General features: G+C 40.8%; 1 protein-coding gene across 41 annotated transcripts in view; it reads left to right on the top strand.

Annotated features, from left to right (window-relative positions):
* Cdk5rap2 (CDK5 regulatory subunit associated protein 2) overlaps positions 1–17,031 on the top strand; it is a 168,690-nt gene that overhangs the window by 57,804 nt on the left and 93,855 nt on the right. For all 41 annotated transcript variants that reach the window (XM_087660590.1, XM_087660588.1, XM_087660571.1 and 38 more), the window contains 1 exon segment: positions 16,080–16,250. In XM_087660590.1, coding sequence (XP_087516716.1) covers positions 16,080–16,250 — 171 coding nt within the window.

Genomic DNA, 17,031 nt, shown 5'->3' with positions numbered 1-17,031 from the left:
AGTGTGTGAGGCCACCAGAGATATTGCAATTAGGCTAGTCTTGATGTATCCTGATAGAAGACCTGTTTCCTATAGTTTAGATGCCGATGGGAATGGCTGGTGTGATTTCTGAAGCTTTGATTTTCTGTTGAATGCAGAAAAGGGAGAACACATATTGTTCTGTTCTGTTGTGCTCCTCCTATCTGTCCAGCCACACTGTGAGGTTCTGACACTCCCAGCTTGGGTCATGAAGTATTTCTGTTGACAGGAGTGTGTGTGTATATGGTTTCCATTATTGGCAGTCTCCTTGAGAAGCACATGTTTAGAGGGTGTTGAGCAGATACCCACAGAAAACAGTATTGTTGCAAGGGTGTGGAAGGCCAAAACAACAGTAGTGTCCCTAAATGCTTATCTTGAGTGAGCTGGCTTGGAACACACAGCTTTCTGGTAATTCATTGTGAGTGTTTTTATACATTATTGTTTATATGTTTCTAATACAGTAGTCTCAGCTGTTTTATTATTTTTGCTAACATATTTCGCCTCATTGCCATCACTACTTAACTCTTGGTTATAGTCTAGGAGTCTGGTTATATCCCTCTTAAGAGGGAGTTTTACAGTATATCACGGACATACAGTCTAGGGAGGCATGCTGAGGTAGTAACTTTGCTTCATGGTGATAGGAGGAAACATGCACATCTTATCAGCTTGTTGCCATTAAGTAGGTTCTTTAATTATTGAGAATGTCTTCCCCTCAACAGCTGTTATTGATATTGCTTTGGATTGACAGAGACAAAACCTAGACCTCTCAGTGGCTTTCTATTCCTGCCCTCTCAAAGAAGAAAAATCCACTTATAATTCAGCCTCATTGACTGCCTTGTGTAAACCCTCTACTAGGCATAGACACACGTCCAGAGCAGAGATCGGACCATACTGGCACAGGAAAACACAGGATAGAAAGTGGCTTGCAGATTACAGGAGGCTAATGAAGACAATGAGTGGTTCCGTTTGTTTAGTATGAGGCAAGGCAAGCACTCTACCACCCGAGCCTCCCCCTAACCATTTTTGAGGCTGGTTTATTTTAACATACTGCTTGTTGTTGTTGTTCCATCCATTTCCTTGACAAAGTTACAGTTTCATTTTTCCTTAAAGCTACATAGAATACTGCTGTATTTATGTATTAGTTACCCTTCAGTTGCTGTGATAAAATACCAGGATCCAAAGCAACTTAGAGGAAGGAATAAAGGGTTTATTTTGGCTTATGGTTCCAAAGGGATAGAGTCCATTGCTGTAGGGAAGGCATAGCAACAGTTAAGCAAACTATAGTGGCAGGAGCAGGAAACTGGCTGGTCACATTTTCCATCCATACACAGGAAGCAAAGAGAAAACAAGAAGCTGTAAAACCTCAGCACTGGCCACTAGTGATGTACTTCTTCCAACAAGGTTCTACCTCCTAAAGATTCCATAACCTTTCCAGAAGTACTACCAAGCAGAGCCTCCAGCTGGGGACCAAGTGATCAAATGTATGGGACATTTCTAAGTCAAACTGTCATAGAATATATGCCAGGTTTTCTTTATCTATTTAGATGATGACAGACATCCCGGCTGGTTCTGTTTCCTGGATGTCATAAATGGTACAGCAATAAGCATGGGTGAGCAATGTTGTGCGATGTTGACTTTGATCACTTCGGATGCATGCTTAAGAGTGGTATCGCAGAGTCATACTATAGTTCTGTTTCAGTTTTTTAGGATCCTTCATCCTGATGTCTATAGTGGTCGCACATGTTTACATTTCCACAGCAGGGAATAAGGTATCTTTTTCCCTGCATCCTCACCAGCGTTGGTTATGTTGTTAACAGTTTAGTGTTTGTTTTGTTCTTTTTATGATAACCATTATAACTCGAATGCAGTGAGGTCTCAGAGCAGTTTTATTTTGTATTTCCCTGATAACTAAGAACATTGAACACTTTCTTATGTATTTGTTGACCTATGTCTTCATTTAAGAACCCCTTTATTGAGTGGATGATTGGAATTTGGCACTTAATTTTTGCAGTTCTTTGGTGGCCTTGATATCATTTTAGGGAGGCCTAGTACATTCAAGCCTTACTGTGAAGACAGCCCTATCCAGTGTTAGATCTTTCCTGTACACTCTCAGATTTTACTGTGTTCTGTAGACTGGAAAAGAATATTGGAAAGAAAAATATTCAGAGCTTAGGCCTTGTTCTCTGTCTACAATTTTGTTCACTCTTCAAATCCTCTCAGATAACAGAAACTGATGTCAGAATTGATGGCAGCATGCAGGCCTGATCCTTAGCCGGAGAGCTTACCTGCCCCAGCAGCTGGCCGCTTCATGTGTGGCCACAACCACATGTTTGGTCCCAGGGAATATTACCCTAATTTACAGATTAACAGCCTCGGAATTTAAGTGACTTGGTCATGGTCATCTAAACAAAGATATGCAGGTAGCAAGGATCTGGTCTGTAAATTCAGAACTTGGTCAGAGATACTATGTTGTGGTGCTGGCAAACCAGCAGTAGGTAGGGATATGGTGATGGTGCATTTGGCAGAGATATTTTTATATTCTAGTTTATATTATAGTCTACAATGTTCTAGTTATTTGAAGCTTTAGAACATAATTTGTTCCTCTGAGTGTTTTTCAAACATGTGTTGTCGTTCATATAAAGTTATTCAATTGAGTGAGCTTATGGATAATGGGGAAGACATCAGGATTTCAAAGGAAAAGATGGCAAGGGCTTTGAAACCATAGCACAGATAGTAAACTGTGGTATCCTCTGTGGTGCTGAAGGAGGAGACTTAAGATTCCACTGGCAGTTCCTGGCAACATGGAGAAAAAGAGAATTGAGGTTCAGGGTCTCCAGGGTTTGGAAGACGACCGTCTTAAGATAAAAGGCCAGCTGCAGCTGGCACTGAGGCCCGGGGGAGAATTGTGTGTTGTGGGATTTTATGAAGAGAACTGAGCAGCTTCCACTACGTCTGTCGTGTTCTGGTGGTCACTAAGGTGTCTCTATAGAGCTGGATACCAGCACTGGGTTTTGGTTGGAGCTGAGTTTTCTTAGGAATGCTTAACCTATAAGCCACCAACTTAACTTTTTCTAAACAAACACTCACTGTGTAAAATGATATGGGGTCCTTTGTATGTTAGCTTTAAACAAGTGAGTTATGAGATATAATACGTGAGAAAAAGCATCCTGTGCTTTCTAGTTCTGAGTTATAATTGCTCTCTGTGCCTGCATTTCTTATTTTCCCCCCATTTTCCTGCATTTTCCAAGTGCTTGTTCTGGCGTCGAATGACAGACCACTGTCCACTGGAGTCCACTGGATCAGCAGCAATCTCTGCTCTGAGGAGCATGCTTGTCTTTTTCTCCAGCTGACTGACCTCTTGGAGAAAAGAGTCAGAGTGCCCTTGGGTAGGGAGACTCATGCATCCCAGTAGCCCTTGCCTAAGGCTGCTGTAAAAGCTGCTTTACAAGGCCGACCTCTTCATTTTCTGATGCAGTGCTGTGGTCTTCACGGGCCCCCTAGAGAGTCTGTGTTACCACTACTTATTTCATTACTCCACTGGCTCTGTGGAAACCGGATGCAGTATGCAGAGTCGCACCAGACACACTGGCTGAAGGCGTCTCCTGGACAACTGTGATGGAAATCAGATAGAGCTGTGTAAAATACAGTATGCTCAGTGCAGATAGCAGAGTAGACCGGAAGGAGCAGAGCATGGAGCTGTGTGGGGGGAGCTGTGAGGGAGGCTTCACAAGGGTAGGGGGTAGGCCTAGACATGAAGAATGTTGGCCATAGGCATGGGAGAGGGAGAAATGCATTCCTGATAGAGAGAATATGTCTGCTACAGTGCTACAAACCTGGCACTGGGAAGCCTTAGTGGGGATGGAGAGGGACGGGTTTGTTCCCTTGAACAAGGTGTGGCTGTCTTATCTGTGTCTGGCTCGGTCATACCCAGATGTCTGCTCAGCCAAAGCCTCCGCTTCTTCAGTTCTCCATAGAGGCCCTTTTAAATTTTAATTTCAAAAGACAGTGTCTTATGTAGTCCCAGTGGACCTTGAACTCACTGTGTAGACAAAATTGACTCAGAATATCTTACCCACCTGCTTTTGCTTCCCGTGTGCTAGAATTTAGAATTTTAGGTGTGTCATCTATGCAGGAATGTGTCATTCCAATGACTTCTAATGCTTTTTTTTAGATGTAGCTTTTATTTTAGTGAATGGATGGATGTTTTGCCTGCATGTGTACCATGAGCATGCCTGGTGCCCACAGAGACAAGAAGAGGGCATTGGATTCCCTTGAACTGCTGGAGTTATAGAGAATTATAAACCACTCTGTGGGTAGAGGGATTTGATCGTGGGTCCTTTGGAAGAACAGTCACTCTTAATTGCTAAGCCACTTCTCATGCCCCTATTATTGTTTTTAAATTATGCAAACACTTGGATCTGTGCTAGGCATTGAGCTCAGGTCCTCTGGAAGACCAGAAAGTATTCTTAGCCACTGAGCCATCCCTGCAGCCCTCATTTCCTGTCTTTTGTGTTTAAGATTATACATTTGCTGTTCAAATGAACTTTTATGAAAAGAAGACATGGGAGTGAAGGTGCATAGAGTTCTGTGGGCTAGGAAACCCAGCGCCACATCTCACGCTTCCAATGACTGCTTCCTGCAAACTCAGGGAGACTCCATGTGCACAGCTTCCAACTACATCTCATGCTGATTCTGGAAATTGTCCTTGCGTCGATGAATGCCTCTACCTCATTAAGATTTTGAAGAAATTGTCTTTGTATATTTAAAAAGTAACCACCGAGCACTTTGACAAGCTTGCTCACAGCAAAGCCTGATAAGTTTGAAATGTGATGGATGAGAAGTCTCTCATTCTCCATCTGGCCGGAGATTAAACAGACTATCCGGATGGAGAACGGTGAGGGCCTGGATTTCATTTCTAATGTGATGTTAAGATTTGAGGGATATTTTAGTTTGAAAATAATCCTCTGTTAAAAACCAGCCTACCTGCTCTGAGAGAACCCTGATATGCAAAGGAAGCACTCGGCTGAATGTTGGCCCAGAGTGCACCTACAAATCTCAAAGGAAAATTGCCCATTAGTGCAGAAATTCAGAGGCCTAGGAGACAGCATCCTACAAGTCTTGGATGCAGTGTTCACTGAGATGTAAGGAGGAACTGGTGTATGACTGAGGTTTCCACCCAACCCTGGTCTCATAGCAAATAAAGCAGCTGCACCTTGGGTGTGCTGAAGATTTCTTCTAATGGTGGCTTTGGAATTAAAAGCAAATAGAAGTTCTGTGCTTTTCTTCATCCTCACACATGCTGAATCAGTTTCTGGTGATGCGCAAGAACTTGTGGTTACATGACTCCTGTAGTAGTCAGCCAAGGTGAGTCGTTCTTAATCCTAGGACTTCTTGGGCTCAATCTGAAAAACCAGTGCTGCGAGCCAGATGTGATAGTGCCCATCTGTAATCCCTGGACTTGGAGAGCCAGGAGAATCAGAAGTTCAGGGTCATCCTTAACTTCATAGTGAGTTTGAAGTGAGAAGAATACAGTAGACTGGATTTTATTTATATTGAATGCTTCACTAATTAGCTCATGCTAATTGTATACGTTCATGGGATTCATCAGGACATTTCTATACATACATACCTTATGTAGGATGTATCTTGTCTATCTACTTTTCTATGATCATGTTCTTTCTAGGTCCCCACTTCACTTCCTATTTCTGAGGAATCCCTTTTTGAATTCAGGTCTTTTTTGTGTGTTTGTTTCTACATATGGAGTGAACATTCAATGGTTGATCTTTCTCTGTGTGGCTTGTTTTGAATTGAAGTCCTGTTATTCTGTGACAGGCTTTTGTTCTTTGTGTGTGTGTGTGTGTGTGTGTGTGTGTGTGTGTGTGTGTGTGTGTGTTGTCTGGTGATGAACACTTAGGCTGATTCTGAATTTTAGCTGTTGTGAGAAGTACCCCAATAAACCTAGGCTAGCAGGTTTGTTTATATAGGAAGCAGAACTTAGAAAAAGCAGAATTGTCAATCATGTGGAAGAAAACCTGTTTTCTTCAGTGGAAGAAAAGGAATGAGCCTAATCACCTGGAATGCCAGAGTGAAAAGTGGACAATCAACCCAATATCCTGAGCTTTGTATCTCAGTGAATGGAACACAGCCCCATGAAAGGGACCCTATGTACTTTGCATCCTCCACCAATCAAGTCTATCCTGATATGAAACTGGTGGTCCCCAACCTTCCTAATGCTATGGCCCTTTGGTTTAATAAAGTTCCTCATGTTATGGTGATCCCTAACCATAAAATTATTTTGTTACTGCTTCATAACTTTATTTTGTTACTGCTATGAATTGTAATGTAAATATCTGATATGTGATCACCAAAGGGGTTGTAAACCACAGCTCTAGGCCCTAACCCTGAGCTCTGTTTATCATCCAATAAAATTCATTCTTAATTGTAATGGTGAGAGGCATTCCTATTTTGCAAGGGAATGGGATATCTAGATCACAGTGTAGTGGGCAGTAGTCATGCTAACTTGAGTGTGATGTTATGTCATTGAGGTTTTTAAAAGATTTTATTTGTAGTATTAGAATGTTTGGTTTGTGTGTACACATGAGTGTAGTGCCCACTGAAGCCAGAAGACGTTGAATCCCCTGGAGCTGGAGTTATAGGTGCTTGGGTTCCTTTTAATTCATGTAATTTCTGAACTGTCCTGTTGGTTTCTAGGTATCTAATCTCTATGTATTTCATAATTCCATTGTAACCAGAAAAGATACAGGAAATACTTTTTTTCTTTGTAATTTTTAAAGACTAGTTTTCTGATTTAATATATGGTCTCTTCTAGAGAAAGTACAATGCATTAATAGAAAATATGTGTCTTTTGTAGATGTTGGATAGACTGTTCTGTAAATATCTTTTAAGTTCACTTACCTATATTGTATAGCTTAACTCTGATGTTTACTTATTTATTGATCAGTCTATTGAGAAGGGTCTGGTATTAACCCCCTCATACACATACATACATGCTATTATTTTAGAACTATCTCCTACAATAGCTGTAATATTTTTATAAAGCCAGATGTATATTAGGTACCTACACATTTCTCATTGTTTACTTTTAAAAACATTATATGTATTATTATTATTATATTATTATTATTATTATTATTATTATTATTATTATTTGTATACATGTGTTAATGTTTGTGTTATATACCAGCACTCTTATAACTACACCCTGTCTGGTGATCACAAGCTCTATCAGACTTTGCTTGGTTTAGAAGATCTTTAGTTTGGTTTGTGAGAGATAGCCTTGCTTGGTTAACAGTTATTTTGTACAGGTCTTAAAATATATCAGTCCATACCTTAGCAGATTTCTGGTAAGAAATTTGCTGTTAGCTTCATGGATTTACCCTTAAATATGACTTGTTATTTTTATCTTGGCAGACTTTAAGATTTTTTTCCTTTCTCCTGTGTGTTTGATGGTTTGAGTAAAATATGTGTGATAAGGATTTCTTTCATCCTGTCTTTTTAGATACTATAGGGTCATTAAATCTGGATGTCTGTGGTTTGCCCAGTATTAGGAAGTTTCCTCTCCTACCATTGGGTAGTTTTTCTGTGCCCTTTTACCTTGATTTTGTCTATGTTGGGAATGCCAGACATTTGACACAGACATTTGACCTCTTGATGGTGCCTCAAAAACCTCTCATGGTGCCTCACACTTCCTCTTTTCTGTCTGAACGTGATATTTTAAGAACTGTCTTCAAGTTCCAGGGTTCTTTCTTTTGCTTGATCTGTTTGTTAAGGCTTTCAAAAAATATGATTTTTTTAAAAAAAAATTCTGATTTATTCTTTTTCAAAATTGCTCATTTATATTGTCTTCCTAATTTTAATTGTTTACCTGTATGCCCTTGAATCTCACTGACATTTTTTAAAGAAAAAAATTTGAGTGTGTGTGTGTGTGTGTGTGTGTGTGTGTGTGTGTGATGTTCACATTTGGAGTTACAGGGTTTTATGAGCCATCTGACACGATTGCTGGGAACTGAACTTGAGTCCCCTGAAAGAGACTGTGCCTTCTTACCTGCATAGCCATTATCTCTCCAGCTCTTTTATTGACACTTAATAATTTTTTTGAATTACTAGACATTTTATTCATTTTGGTAGCTTCAAAATTTATTGTAGGAGAATTATTGTTAGATTGGGTGACGGGGTTTGTTTGTTTTGTTTTGTTTTGATAGACAAATCAAATTTAGAATATATAGTAACATTATTTTCAATCCTGTTACTTTTAAAGTTCTTGAGCTCTTTAGACTTCGCATCAAGGAGTGCTTTCTAGAAGTGGTAACACCAGGGTTGAACCTTGGAAGATAGCATGCTGTATCCTTCCAGATTTTTTTCTTGGGGGCGGAAGGTGTGACACATGTTCAGGTGGAGAAGGGTCTGGCTGGAGACAGGCGGGGCACTTGGAAAGTGTGTGAATGAAATGGTTAGGTGACAGGGACTGCTTTGAGGCAAGCTGAGGCTAAGCTCCTGCCCACCAGAAGAGCCACGAATGGGATGCTCACTCTTGAGTTGTCCTCTGCTGTGATTGGCTCCATGTGACTGGAAAAATATGTAGCTCAGTGATTTAATTGAGAAACCGCTACCCCCATTGCCCTTGTGAAAGCTCTGTTCTTAAGGAGATGCCTTGGGAGGAAGGGCTGAATTCCCCCTCATTCTGCAGTGTGAACCCTTCCTTCTTCTGCTCCTTCTCCGTGGGAGAGTTGCTCAGCAGATTAGTGTCCAGAATATTCACTTGTCCCTGTTACCTGGGGAGCAGCATGGTACCTTAAGACAAAAACCCAAGTTCAGAATTCTCTGCTTTCCACTTCAGACCCATGAGCCCAACACTTGCAGGGAGGAAGGACTCCCTTATTTTTGTCTAAATCTTCCCTGCCACACCTGGCTTCTTAAAGAAGAGGATACAGTTGGTTTCATTAAGCTGGGCATGCACTTTTCTCTTTCCAAACAGTGACAGCAACAACAAAGATATATGATATCATAAAATTGTACTTTGACTTTCTGCTATGGTTTTGTCTGTACACATCCTAGTGAACTTGGTGCAGGATTGGTCGTCAGGGCAGGATTTGGGCATTCTTGACCACGAAGAGATTTAAATCCAGGTTCTACATCTCTCATGTACTAGGCTAAGAGGGAAAAGATATCGGTTACGGTGCCTCAGCCGTAGCCTTTGCCCATCTTGCATCGTTTAATTTAACCTGAAAGCCCAACGTTCCTTCCTGGGCTGGGAACCCCTCATGATGTAACTTTTCTGTCCAATGTCACATACAGTTGTTTAGTTGTTGAGCAATGAGTTAAGGAAAACGCTTGTCTATTTACACAGTCCTTGAATATTGAAGGAGATTTGGGAGAACTATCAAAGTAAGCAATTTTTAGATCTGATTGTTTTGCCTCAGCAAGACATGCTATCTCCATGCCTCCCCTTAGCATTTATTATAGCACCATGGGTAGTGAGAGCATGAGTCAATTGGCTGTCTTTGTGTTGCCATGGCAGCTGTTCCTCCTCAAGGCCACCTTAGCACACATATTCTCCTATTGTCACTGGTCTCTTTGCTTTAAGCCTCCTCTCATTGCTGACCATATGAGTAGCTACATCCTGTTCTGGCCGTCCATTTGGAGAAGGGCTGCAGATATTCAAGTCCTAGAGACATTATAAAATTGGCTTATGATTTGAAGGTATTGCCTAATGAGAGCCCATGATATAGAGTGCTTTAAAACACTTTTGGCCTTAACAATTCAGCTGACATCATAGAATTGGGAGCCACACTAGCTTGGTTTTCATTATCAGCATTAGAAATTATATAAATCCTTGTCCATTTCTCTTAGTCTCTATGAGCATTTACGTTTCCGGGACAGTAAGAGTCTTACCATTGTAGACAGTTATTAGAGTTAGTGATATCTCACTTAACAGTGACTTGGCCCATGCTCAGCTTGTAGTTGATAATGAGTTCCATTACTGATTTAATCATTCCAAAAGGAAGTGTGGATCCATGTTCCACCCCACCACTGGGCAGGGTGGGCAGGGTCACTGGAGAGACGAACACCAAATGCAGGGAATGCTTGATTGCATTTCCCCAACGCTGCTGCTGTTGGTGTTGGACTTCAAGGAAGCACCAAGCCCCCAAGGGCATGGGAAAATATAGTCTGAGATGTGCACCAGTGCATATGCCAAAAGGCCAGAGGTTACCTGCATTTAACTTTTGCACACACACTAGTGACCAAACTCAAGTCTTTCTCTCTGGTTCCATTGTGAATTGAAAGAAATATAGTTAAGTGACTATTTTAACATTAAGATCTCCATTGCAATTTGTGTTTTGAGTGGTTCTTCAGAGTGGTGTGTTGGGTGGGTTTAATTAAATGGATTGGGATCATTGCATTATTACAAAAAATACCCAAACCTGTGCTTTGATGTAGATGTGAACTGAGAGAGTTGGGAACCAGGTATCAGCCAGATGTTGTACCTTATTCACTGTGGTCATAGGTAAATTAGCTTCTCCCAGGTTTTATTATTGAAGAGATCATGACCATGTCAACTATTATAAAAGGAGACATTTAATGGGAGCTGGCATATAGTTTCAGAGATTTAGTCTATTATCATCATGGCTGGGTGGCAGGCAGTCAGACATGGTAACTGGAGAAGGAGCTGAGAGCTCCACATGTGGATCCACAGGCAACAGGAAGAGAAAGCCACATTAGATGTGGCTTGAGTACCTGGGACCTCAAAGCCTGCCCCTGTGACATAGTTCCTCTAACAAGGCCACACCTCCTAGTAGTGCCACTCCCTAATGACCTATGGGGACCTTTTTTATGCAATCCACCACAGCCTCTTACTCATTAAATGGCAATAAGGCTGGCGTGTCCTTAGTAGTAGAACACCAAATTCTGTCTTGTATCAATACTTAATATACTTATTAAATTACTTAATTTATTTATTAAGTTACTCTTTACTTCATTTATCCAATTTATTGATATTTATTGAGTGTTGTTTTGATTATCTATTGCTGTACAATAGAGTACTCCACAGTTGGTATCTAAAATAAGAACTTTGTTATATTTTTTTAGCCAAGAATTTGGGCTGTGCTCATCTGAATGGTTTTCTGCTCTACTTGGCTCCTACTCAATGGTTCTCATTTGATAGGTGGGCTGGTTTCAAGGGCAAATGACTCTTATGGTTGGTACCTTGTTAGAAATAGGTGGAAAATTAAGCTGAGGTTATCAGCTGGAGTTCCTAAATTTAGCATCACCAGTATAGGATTAGGATGGCTGTGCCTCTTAGGTGTAGGGCATTCAGGTTGCCAAGAGAGTGCCCAAAGAGCAGGGATTAGAAACTTCCGGGCCTGGGCCAGAAATGGCCCGGTTCTTTAGGTTGCAGTGGCCACTACATTTCTAAGCTGTAAAAAGTAGAGACATAGACTCCCTATCTCTCTATGGGGAAACTCAAAGAGTTTATGGTTCTGTTTAATCTGCTACAGTACCTTCTGTGTCTGATTGATGCCATTATAAGGGTTAGAGTTGGAGAAGTAAACAAAATATGACCTGTCCTTAGGGGACTGAAAAAATTCACATTGTATTAGCAAGTGCTACAGGAAGAGATATTGGAGGGAAATGGTGTGGAGGAGGTAAAGGGAGAGAGGTTATGAAGATTGGAGTGAGGTGATAAACTTGCAGGGCGTGAGGGACAGCTCTGAACTGCAGATGTTGGGTACAGCAAGCATGAAGGTTACGGTTTGAGTACATACTCACTATGTAATAGGCACAGCAAGACAGTCCATTGTCAGAGCAGAACTAGTGGGTGAGCAGCAAGCAGAGAGCAGTGAGGGAGCCAGGGTTCTGCTGGAAGTCAGATGAGGCTCAATACCTTTGATTTTGAGAGCTAGGGAGCTCACTACAGAGCTGGGACTTACTATGTATTTCAGGCTAGCTTCAAATTCAGAGTTTTGCCTGCCTCTACCTCCCAGCTTCTGGAATTAAAGACCTGTCCCACCACACCTTCGTCATAAGTTTTAAGGATTAGATAGATTACCTGTTCAAAGTCTGGCACATGGTCTGAGTCATGGTAAGTGCAGGCCACAATCGCTTGTGCTCCATTGATCCTGAGTGTGGGACCATCCCAGGTCTCCTTATTGCACTGCCACTTCTCAGTCACTTCTCAGTCACAGTTGCTTCTCTGGCCCCAGTATGTGTGCTTGCCCTGGCTAGAAACAGCAGCAGGATCCCAAAAGAGAGATATGATGACGTCTTGTTTATTGGACAGGTGACTCCTACCTCTTCTGTAATAGCTGTAGCAAGGCTGATGCACTTTGCCCTGGTAAGCACTCTGATGTGGAAGAATGAAATCTGAGCTTTTAAGTGTACACCTTGGGTTCCTTTTTTTATTTTTATTTTTATTTTTATTTTATTTTTTATGTATACGTGTGCTTGGCATGCATGTGTGTCTGTGTACTTCTTGCATGGATGTGCCACATAGGCCAGAAAAAGGCATCTGATCTCTGGGAATTGGAATTGTGAGCTGCCATGCTAGGCATGACACCAGGGCCTCTAGAGAGCAGCCTGTCCTGTTTACTGACTACTGGGTTGTCTTCTCTCGTTCCCCCTCTTAGATGGTTCGTAAGGGATCAGCTTTTCTGTGAACTGCTCCGGAAAGCATTGCTGTTTCCTACTTAGCTACAACGGTTTGCAGGGGGGCGGGGCAGAACAACAGTAAAACTGCCCACTATATAAATGTGGGTTATGAAGGAAATGTAGACTTAAAAATAGTCATGAAGGAGCCTTTCCTCTCCGTTCCATTAGCAAATACTGCAGAAACCAAGTCTGACGCGGCTTTGGCAGGCCTCGAGAGCTTGATTGTTGCACTTGGTTTTTTCTTTCATCGTTGCCTCTTTGGAAAATCCTCAAAATATGTATATCCTTTGACCTGGAAAGCCCTCTCAGAGATCTTCCTGAAAACTTAACTCTAAAGCTGTAATAGAAGAAGCGCATAACAATAAAAAGTAGCAATCTGTAATAACATGTCATGTGGAGGCTCACATAGCTGGAGACTGTAAAGAAGCAATGAATTTTGCTCTGTTTGTTGAAATTGGAAAGTGAGAACATTGTGTAGAATTTGCTTGTTCTTGGAGACAGGCTTTCTGCAGAGCAGGCTGACCAGGTGTGATCATGCCACCATGCCAGCTTTCTTTCTCTTTTCTTCTGTTTTTTTAAGTTGTTCTTTGTTCGTCTTCATTATTTAGTTGCTGTATGTTTTTTGTAGGTCATGATGTAACAGAATAAATTAAGATGGGAAAAATTCCAAACCAAAGTTAAAATAATGTAAACCTCACTGCAGGTATAAGACGTGTAAAAGAAGCGTCCACAGCTTGAACATGGCTTCAGTTGTTGGCAGGACTAACTTATTCATTAGCATCCTGTTACTGTTGCCTTGGTGTACAGCTGGCTCCGCGTCTGGATCCTGCATCCACACGTCTAACCAAACTTGAGTAGAAAATTATGTTGATATTCAGCATGTAGAGACTCTGGTCATTATTCCCTAACAATATTATGTAACAGATGTGTACAGCATTTGTGTTGTTATATTATAGCAATTTGAGAATGTGGGGAGATTCTATGCAAATATTATACCATTGTAGGTAGGACTTGAGTGTTACTTTTTGTATCCTTCAGGATCCTGCAACCAATCCCCCAGGGACACTAAGGGACAATTTCGTGTATAGAATTAAAAACAAACATCTGACCAAAAACTTCTTGACCAAAAACTCCCTCTAGAACTGAATTTTGGTTTACTGTTTAGAGAAGTTCATAATGCGTTTGTAGTCTTATTTTGGATTAAGGATCTAAAATAGCCTCATCTTAGATTTTTGATTAAGAAGTGTTTTTCTTTCAAATATTTGGGTGTCTGATTTTGTGATTGTTAACAAAATGTCGTTTATCTGATTTCATTATTTTTTAGTTTACCGATGATTTAGTTTACTGCTCGCTATGATTGTGGAGATATCTTCTGCCATCCCTTGCATCTTCAAGGGCTCTTGTAGTTATACTGCCTTGGTAACTCAGGATGACCTATGTCTTTTAAAATCAGCTGATGAAATAGCTTGAATTTCATCTGTTTACCTTTATTCCCTTTTGCCATTTAGCGATTGGAATGGGAACATTTCTTGAGGGCATTCTGTCAGAACAACTAAAAATTTTTTTAAAGAATTATAAAATCATTTGTTTGTGAGCTTGTGTGTTTGGGGATTGAACATGGCACCTTGTGCATACTGAGTTTCTTCCACTAGGCCATATCCCCAGCACTGATTGTGGTATTTTGACGTATTATAATTACTTGCTCATCCTTATGAAAATTCTATTTTCCCCTCTCAATAGTAGAAAATACTTATTCTGGTTGGTTCCCTTGTATATGCTTACTGTAGTTCTTGATCCCTTTCTTTCTCTTGGATATTAAAAGATGCCTGGGCTCATTCTTGCTCGCATCCCAAGTCTATGGTTAGTCATCCACTCTCTTGACATGATCTTTATATATCCCACAGTTCCCTGGAGGACCTGTTAAAGTACACAGAGCCAGGTCTACCTCTCTAGAGGTCTGCAGCATTAGTTGTGAGGATGCAGGGGATGCTGTTTTGGGGGCTGCACTTTGGTAAACACAGAAAAAGCATATTCTTCAGGTGGGGAAGGATAGAGAACACTGTGTGGATGGCACCCAGCCCTTCTCAGTGGAAGGAAGGAAACAGCTCAGTGTAAAGACCTGGATAGCTCATACTCAGATTTCTAATGAGTTTAACTTAGTTTCTGTTTGAATTCTTTTCTATTGTGTTGAAAGTCCTAGAACTAAAGAGTGTAACAGCCACTCATTGATAAATACATACATATTATGTACATACATGCACTTCAGAATACTACTACTAACATTAGTATTTATGAGACAGTCACCTGAAACAGTTTTTCTGTTTGATTAGCTGTCAGGGCCATGCAAAGTCAGACTCATTATTGCTTTGCTTGCTCTGTTTTCAGGTTTAGGGGAATTTTAAAACAGATAATTGTGTAAAAGTTTAAATGGCTACATCTGTAAATCTAGTTCTTTTTTTTTTCTGTAAAGTTGGTTTTTTTGTTTTGTTTTGTTTTTTTATCTCTTCTATCCAGCTCTCTTCTTTGTCTTATGGGCAACCATTTAGTTTGTGTTATGGTGAAAGTATGTTCTCCTTCTCCCTTCCTCCACATCTACGTTAGTATGTCCTGGAGCCTACCCTGGTCTCTTCAGAGAGACCCATTCCTTTTTCTGTGCAGTTTGGGTATTCCTTGGTGAGACTGTGTCACAGCTTATTCCGGTTGATGCACATCTGTTTAGTTGCAGTCATTTGCTTTTCTAAACAATCGTACTCACAAAGTCACCCATACAAGCACCTGTTGTAAGCAATCTTACTGTATATATTTTTTTCTGTCTGTCTAAAAATCTCCTGCCAAGTGAATTTCTGTGTTACTTTGAGTTTTTTTAATGTCTTTTCTGATTACTTGTGTTATAGAATCTCAGGGGAAAAAAAGATGTGAAAAACTTGGAAAAAGGAACGACCTCTTGGAAGGCCCTGTTGTCCCTATGCTCAGGTGTTTTGTTACTGTTTGGATGTTTCTGCTCAGGGTGCTGCCTTGGAGGGCTCGGCATGCAGGAAGCAATGGGCATTGTAGTTTACACATGGCTTGATCGTCTCCACTTGTCTTTACTCATAGTGTGTTTCTAAAAATATTTTACTCTATATTATTTTCTCTTACCCCCCCCCCCTTTTAGGCAGTTTGGTTTTCTGGTTTTTCACCATTATAAATAATACCATGCATATAAAAACTTCTTTAAATTTATGATGTCATGAAAATTGGTTTTTGTAAAACTCTAAATGAGAAAGAAGCCTGTATTTGTTAAATATACTGAACAGCTTGCTCTCATCATAACTTGGGAAGCGAGGCCGGTAACAAATTGTCACCTGGAACTTTTTGTCAAATGAATTCCATGTTTCTTCTGTTTCTTACTCTAGGACCTTAGAAATGAAGTTGAGAAACTACGCAAGGAAGTGTGTGAGAGAGAGAAGGCTGTGGAGAAGCATTACAAGAGTCTTCCAGGCGAAAGCAGTTCAAAGTTCCATTCTCAAGAACAAGTGGTCAAAGGTCTGACAGAAAGTGCCAGTCAGGAGGACCTGCTGCTGCAGGTACCATATCATGATTTCTTTTCCTTTCACATGTAAATCGCTTTTTAATTTAGTAGTTTATTCTGAACTCCAAGAACTTTTTCTTTGAGACAGAGTCTCATGTAACCTGGCTGATCTCAAACTCAGGTGTAGCTGGATCGCTTCAGTTTCTGACTCTTGCTTCCACATTGAAATATTGGGATTCGAGGCATGGTCTGTCACTGCCCTTGTAACAGACTTCACTGCTCTCTTTGTGGCACTTACAACTACCTTTTATCATATGAGCCTCAGCCAATCGTCGGGGGGGACAAGGTCAGGAGGGAAATGCTTACACTGGTCTCACAATAAATGGCATATTTGTGGCTGCATTTGCTCCTGAGCCCAGCCCACTCACGGAGTGGCGAGTACCTCCTCAGTCCTCTGCCCATTTCCTTTCCTGGTTAGTGTTGGAATTCACTTCTTATTGGCCACATAGTGAATTTCTGAGATTCAACCCAGGTGGATTAAATCCAAGTATTTAACAGTGCCTCCTCCTACTGAAACCACATTAAAACAAGAGTTTGGGAATAGTGATGTGTAAGCCCACGGAGCTAAGTAGGAGCACTGTGCAGCGGAAGCTGTAGTTAACAGAATTTTGGATGTTATATATACATGAGTGGGAACTGCACAGGATTCATTTTTGCTACTGTAGCACATAGTAAAGCCAATAAGAATTGAACTAACATAGGCTACATCCCAAAAAAGGCTCAGCAGATATAAGATGTGGCCAATACTTTGAAAACAGGAGATTTAAATAGGATTC

Source organism: Rattus norvegicus, chromosome 5 (genome assembly GCF_021556685.1).
Source record: "Rattus norvegicus strain SHRSP/BbbUtx chromosome 5, alternate assembly SHRSP_T2T, whole genome shotgun sequence".
Taxonomy (NCBI): Eukaryota; Metazoa; Chordata; class Mammalia; order Rodentia; family Muridae; genus Rattus; species Rattus norvegicus.
This window is presented reverse-complemented; position numbering and strand designations above follow the sequence as displayed.